The sequence below is a fragment of the Topomyia yanbarensis genome, chromosome 3 (genome assembly GCF_030247195.1).
Source record: "Topomyia yanbarensis strain Yona2022 chromosome 3, ASM3024719v1, whole genome shotgun sequence".
In the NCBI taxonomy this organism is placed as follows: Eukaryota; Metazoa; Arthropoda; class Insecta; order Diptera; family Culicidae; genus Topomyia; species Topomyia yanbarensis.
The window spans coordinates 174493166-174500495 of NC_080672.1; the positions used below are offsets into that span (position 1 = coordinate 174493166).

Here is a 7330-nt window from a genome sequence, read left to right on the forward strand (position 1 = left end):
GGAGGTACGCATTAATGATCCAGATGCGATTTTTTGCATAATTATATCAATTGAATATCCTTAAAGTATACAACGTCAATATTCATGTGAAGTTCAAATGAAAACGTATTGTCAGGATGAAAAATTTGACAACTGATTATGGGACGGTTTTAGCACCTACCTATGTTGTGTTGATTGTGTTGCAGCACTGAACCGAAGGCCATCAGATCTTTAGCTGGTGGTGCTCGAGCACCGACTGCCGAGAAGCCTTCCCCCAGATAAGACGCCAGTGCGACAGCCCTGGGGGGCGTTTTGGTGTTTTCCGTTAAAATTTTGAAGCGTGTGTTTCTTCGAGGTTTCTGCGAAATGAAGGATGCCAACGTTTATCAATTTGCTGCCACCACCAACTTTAGGAAACACACTTTTATCTGCACCTGTTTGATTGCAATCTACAACCGTTTCATGCTTGCTTTCAGTTAATCCAGTTTTCGCGGAGTGGCTTCGGATTGTTTTCTAGCAATCTTTCTAGTATACAGCTGATTATTCAAAAGCCGACACGTTCACTGCATATAACTACCATTATCCAAATATACGAATTTAAAGCCACGACCAGTATGCACTTCGCAACATCAAAATAACATGTGTGTATACCGTACTGTGGGAAAACTTTTCTCTTCAATGAAAACACTTGTCAAAGTCACTTTAATCCTGGGAGAGCCAAACAAAAAACTGCCGCTATTCACCGCTCAATGGCAGCACAATCACCATGAATATCCGCGCAGTAGCAGAAAGTAGCACATAACATCAGAGTAAAAACCGCTGGGTACACCACTCGTGATAAATCACTCAAATCACACGTGGAATAGCCAGAGTTGAACAAGCATGGACCGTCACACGTACCACAACCGACGCGAACAATAGACAAATAGAGACTGGCGAGGTTCTCCATGATCGCCATAGCGCTGGTTGACGTGTTTCAATTGCCCAGAAGAGAAAGAGAGAAAGAACGAACGCAAAAGCGAACCAGAAAAGGGGCGTTGCTTAGCAACTTGGAAGCTGGTTTGGGTTTGTTTATTTTACCCAATCGCAACTGCATATGGAATGAGTTGTTGACACCCCCTGCCTGAATTACCTTTTGAGGTGTGACTCTGTGAAATGACTACCAAGCGTTTTTTATGTCGCCTTCGTCGTTGTTCTCTCACTCTCACGATTCAGTCTTTTTTCCATAGTAACTTTTGTTCCTCTTTTCGCCATCATCGGTCTGGTTCTGCTTTTCATGTTGGCTATGTGTATGTCTTTATGCTTGAGTTCGTTGCTGTCGAGAGAGGAAGTATAGTTATGCTTTCTGTCTTTTCTGTACCGTTCACGTGCTCGGGAAGGTTTTAGCATATCTCGCATCACTTTTAAGAAAAAGGACTAAACCATACATTGCGAGACACGATGATTGCGTGGTGTTGTGCACTGCATCTAGCCATCCCTTTCGCTCCACTAGCCCTATGCTCGCGTGGTACCATGGCTCACGTTCATGAGCATGCACATTGAATGAAGATGCATCATGAGATAAAGAGAACAAGTGTAAAAAGTGTAGAAAAATGTGCTTGATAAAAGAAGAGCAGCTTTTTGTTTTTCGTTTTGATGTTTCGCATCAAAGTAAGAACATGATGGAATCTCATTTCTTGCTTTTCCAATTGTATATTTATGCCGTTTTTATTAGAGTCTTAACTGACCCATCTGGCCTTGAAACAAGCACAGATTTCCAATCCATAGATGACAATTCAGTAATATTCCTTCAGAATGTTTTACTGACTCCTTCCTTCATTTTGTAGATAGACCAGTAGCAGAAAATCACAGTCCGGTTATTAATTAAGTTAAAGTTTGTTCTTGCGATTCCTGGTGTGTGGCAATTCATTATAATGTAGCTATTTGCACAATTTGCAGAAAGTCATAAAAAGAACTTCCGTTCGAATTACTGATCATACGAATGAAAAGTGGTTTAAAACAATTTTTTGCAAACCGTTCATAAACCCAAACCTACTCCATCCTACTGCCAAAAAGTTGGTTTTCTAGAGCTGCTTTAGTTCAAATCTGTTTGGGTATTCAGAGCAAAAAAAGTTAATATCCACCCGATCAGAAACACTCAACAAAAAGATTTCAAAACTATATCTCGCGTTGTTACTTGTTATAATTTTCTTGTATTTTAACTACTAACGAAGCCTAATTTTTAACACAATGTATTATGAAAATTGCATTCTGATATAATATTGTAATTTCATTCTGATCGGGCAACCACTTCGTGTGAAAGTGAATGATCTTTTAACACTCTCAACTCAATAACGCCTGAAAGTAAGCATTCAGTGAATTGTAGGTGAATGCATCAATTCTACTCAGTTCATTTTCTTTACCGAATGGGACTCTTCCTCTGGATTCCTCGTTTTATGATAAATGAAAGGCTTCAGCCATTCTCTGGCATCTTATTCCTTCCTATGCGGTAGCTGTGAGTCTTATTCAACTATGAAATACCAAATCAACACTGAACAACGACAATAACTTTACTCTCGGTAGCTCCAGCTCTGCTGTATTTTTTATGTTTTCTTGATGTGCGAATACAGAAACTTGTCCATTCAGATAAAATCTCTCTATCGGTCTCTGCTTCTCGAACAGGCTCTCTTTCCCGGAATCAGTTTTCTTTGAGTTTTCATCCCGCCGTATTGAAACAGAAAAGGAGAAGAAGGGCTTTAGTAGCTATAAACCTTGTAATTTGGGATCCAGTTTCCATGGTGCTCCTAAACAAATAGTCGCGTGAGGGTAATGGCTTCAGCTTATATTTGCCGCCCTTAATTCCCTTGGCATTGTGTGGAACGAAGCAAGCTCACGGAGATCCAATGTTGTGCTATATTTGTAGCCTTCGAGCGACCCAAAAAAGAATTCGGCTGATGGATTAATTGAGTGATGGTGAGGCAATTAACACGTTGTTCTGAAAATATAACTCAAAATGACAGGGGTTGTAGGGAATTATTAAAAATAATACAGCAGTCTAAACATTTGGGAAGCGTAGAGATGAAATTTTATTAAAGGCACACTCCTTGGCATCTACTCTGTGATGAGTTATTCGTTTTGTCATGGATACGTGAGTAGATACATCAATGTACATAAAGACATTATAAACTCGCTGATTTATTTGTGTTTTTTCTTCCAGTAGTATGGTAATGAGCCTATTTTGGCCGCATTAAGAAGAGAGCGGCACTTTGTTTTGAATAACTTATACTGGCCGGACTCAATGATCCTGGGATTTGATTATCAGTGATTCGATTATTCAGGGAAAATGATTCGAATATCCGGGTGCTTCGAAAAAATATCAAATTTCAACTAGAATGTCCGATTACAGAGCTAATTCGATCATTGCAGTCAATAGAACTTTTTTCGGGTATAGGGGGTCTAGGATTAATCTGCTGTTAAATTTGGGCTTACCTCAAACATAGCTATATATGGGTTAATCCGCGCAAAGTGACCAAAAAAAAACCAAAACTTAAAATCAGCCTTCACGGATTGGAACCAGTTTGAAGAAAATGTTCGTCTAGAGCCAATATATAATAACCTAAATTATTGTGTCGTTTGAATTACCCCTCAGTCCATGATACTGTTTGCGCTAGAATCAATCAGCGAGACGATATTTGAAGGATTCGTGCAAGGAATCTAGAAAAAATACTAGTTTTCAACGGCAGTATTGTCGAATATGCAACTTTTGAGTATTAAACTAAAAGTACATTTTTCTCGTAATGCACACATCGGTTACTGCAGGCCTTTTTGACACATAAAATGTCATTATAGTTACTTCACTCGATCGGTTTCTGACGCTCTCTTGGGATAATTAGATGACATGCTTCCCAGGATTCTGTTTGGATACTTTCCAGGATTCTGATCGAAGTTATCTTAGCAGTCCAATGGAGTATATATCAGAATTTCTATTAAATCCTTACCCGTATTTCTACGCCCTTTTCTCTGAATTTTGATGCAGGATTTTAGAGAAAAACTTCTTGGAGGTCCGGTGGAATTCTTCTCTAGATAGAATTCTGAATAATGTTCCTATTTTCAATGAAATCTGGTTTAACGGGTTATATACAAAGTTGTGACGAAAAATTGAACTAGGTTCGTGATTTTTAAAAGCATTTTATGCAAATTTTATTTGAAAAAGCGAAAGACAGTTCGTCGGTAGTACTATCGAAGTTCAAAAAAACAAGTTGAATTAAAAAAAATTGAAGGTTGGCGGAGCTATGGCGCTCTCTAAGCTGTTCGGCTCAACTGAAGTCAAAATAATAAAAGGATTATTGAAGAAAAATGTATTGCGGTGTACTTGAATGGATCGATTTCCCAATAAATTTTTTTTTCTTACAAAAAAAACACATGGTCCAAAAAATTTAGTTTTGTTGTGTTCAAAAATTTAATCAACAATCCATTGCAAAGAATCAAAAAATTTTGGATGAAAAAGGAGCCGTTCAAGTACACGAGAATGTAAATACAAACAATTAAAAAAAAAACTTTATGAAAATCGGATGAATGGTTTTTGAGATATCACGTTCACCGCAACGGTACCGTAAACCGGGGTGACATTGATCACTTTTCGAAGTAATCATTACATATTTTAGATGCAACACATTTATTTCAAGTTTAATCTTTTTAAACCATGTACTGATGTATTGAGAACAAGATTGGATGGTTCTACTTAAAATTGTCCGCTTACAGCTATTTTTTCAAAAATGATTTCAAGTTGAAGTCCGTTTTCGTGTTCCGGGGTGACTTTGATAACCTGCATGTTCACCCACATTATGTTATTGATGTCAATAATTTTCATTCAATGTTTGTTTGAACTAGTTCTGGAAAGATACTCATTGCTAAATAGATGTTATTTGGTATTATACGGAGATTTCCAACTTTGTATAACCCCTTAAAGGTCTGATGAATATCCTGCTCTGAGTGGACTTTGAGATAGTAGTGCTCTCCTCCCATAATCCCCTTCGTTGATTCCTGATCAGAATTTCAATGGCATATTTAACCCCTTCATGCCCATGTTGTTGATAAACAATAGAGATGGTCGGGTTTCAAGTTTTTCGAACCCCAGAGCATAAAAATTGAAAAACCCGAACCCGACCCGATCCTACAATTTTAAAATTTGAAGAACCCGACCCGAACTTGAGAATGAAAATGTTGTAAAACCCTAACCAGATGCGAGCCCGATAATTTCAAAATTAAAAAAAACCGAATCATTCAATTAATAAATTGAGAAACCAGATCTGAACCGGACTTGTTAATACGGTGAATCAACCTAAGATCCTGAAGATTGTTGATTACAGGCACCCGAGCTGGATCCCAGGTTCATCTAAGAATTATAAAATCACTCGAACCTAAAGTAGCTCCATACGCGTCCAGTTATATCTGCCTATAGTAAGACGAATTACTGGCGAGAGGAATTCTCATTAATATTGACTATTATTGAACATCAAATTTGTAATGTTCTGAGAAACTTATAAATCGTCGATATCTTAACCGGAAAGTATGATAAATCGGTGGCTAGCGCATGGAGAAACAAAAGGCGTAATGATGACAGATTCAAACAAACTTGCCCGTCATACTTAAACAAAATTTCTAATTTCATCGAAAACTATTCCTGCAAGAGTATATATATTTTTTTTGTTATATGGACTGCTTGTGCGATAGGCACCGATTGATTTGTAGGTAGAATTGACTGTTTCACTTGCGCGGGACGATTTGTTGCTTCTGCTCAGGGCGAAATGTGAAGACAAACTAATTCCTGCAAGAGTAGTTTTGTATAATTTTTACATATATTTTTAAGTTATTTCAATTGGCGATTCGCATTCGACAGTTTACTCGACGTCATCCGCGTTACTGGTTGGTACAGTCAAACTTGTGTCGAAGGGTGTCAATCAAGATTCTCTGACGCAATCTTGATGTCACATTATTAGCTAGTACAGTATGCGCATCAGTAGAGATGCTTGGGCTTGTCCAATAGAGTTCTCGGAATGAGTCCAAACTTCTACAAATCCGCAAATGGCTTGAACAGAGCACATAATATTTTTACGATAGATTCTTTAAGATCGTGGAAATTCATATATTTTCATGAAGGAAACCGAATCATGCAACGGCCCAGCCTGGGAACAGTCTGTCAGAAAGTGCTTGTTTCAATATATAAGAATTGTCAAATTGTCCACGGGCTGCAACGGCCTTTGTAGCCAAAGGTTAAAAAGCATCTCGTGGATCGCAACTAAGCTAAGAATGTACAAATCGTACTGGATTTAAATTTGATTATCATTTTAATTCATATTTCTGTTAACAATATACGTAGTTAAATCTTAATGTATAATTTTAATTGAATATTTATCAAAAAGTACTGCGATTCAGGGCATTCGCGACATTTTTGAAAACTTTTCGAATGCTTGCAACTGTCAAAACGACCAATCAGGAGCGGATTAAAATAATTTTGTATTGTCTCTACTTCCCGTAGATTTCTATTCGCTTGAACCAATATTTTCCAACAAATTTTCTTTGATTTAGTTTATTGACGATTATTATGAAAAATAAATCGTATAGAGATTTTAGATGCGAAACACTTATTGTTGAATGTTCTCTCATGTGTGCTTGTTGGAAAAATAAAATATTTCGGCCAGTTTGCGAATCTGAACAAAAGAAATTTTATACAAAATATAATATTTGAGCGTCAGAAAATACGACGAATTCTAGCGATTCAAAAGTGGTAAAATTTATTACGGTTATATATGCCGTCTATTCGTATCACGAAGTAAAGTTAATTATTGCAAAAAGAGACTGGGTTTTGTGTATAGACGTAAACAGCGTCAAGAAATGGTTGTGATCTGTTCAAAACCCGACCCGAATCCGAAAATTACAAATTCCAAGAACCCGTTCCAAACCCGCGCGCTCGAGAAATTCGAATTTCAAACCCCGGAACCCGACCCGAACCCGAGAAGTTTAAAATTACCTACCCCGAACCCGACGCGAAACCTGTCGGGTTAAGTCCGAGTTTCGCGTTCAAAAACCCGAACCCGACCTTCTATAATAAACAATAACTATAACTTTTGCTTTACACAACATATGCATACAACGACAAGTATGGCTAATAACTTTTATTTGAGCACTAACAGTTATAAACATTATCAGTAGAACAAAAGTTATTACAATTAATCTGATTGAATTTCTCTGAAGCAATGCTGCAGGGATGGTTTCTGTTAATCGTTAAAATAAAATTTTGAAATATTTTCGTAGCCTGGCAATATTATTGAAAACTGATAAAACTTTTTAATTTAGACCTTAATGGCTGTCA

The 7330-nt window shown here is 37.4% G+C and overlaps 1 protein-coding gene across 3 annotated transcripts in view; it reads right to left on the reverse strand.

The window, feature by feature from the left end:
• The window catches only part of LOC131686769 (LIM/homeobox protein Lhx5), a 158627-nt gene extending 157733 nt beyond the window's left edge, over positions 1-894 (reverse strand). For 2 of the 3 annotated variants that reach the window (XM_058970751.1, XM_058970753.1), the window contains exon 1: positions 161-894. In XM_058970751.1, the coding sequence (XP_058826734.1) occupies positions 161-203 (43 nt within the window). In that variant the 5' untranslated portion in view covers positions 204-894. The remainder of the gene's footprint in view (positions 1-160) is intronic. The other variant, XM_058970752.1, reaches the window with a different exon arrangement.
• Positions 895-7330: the final 6436 nt, after the last annotated feature.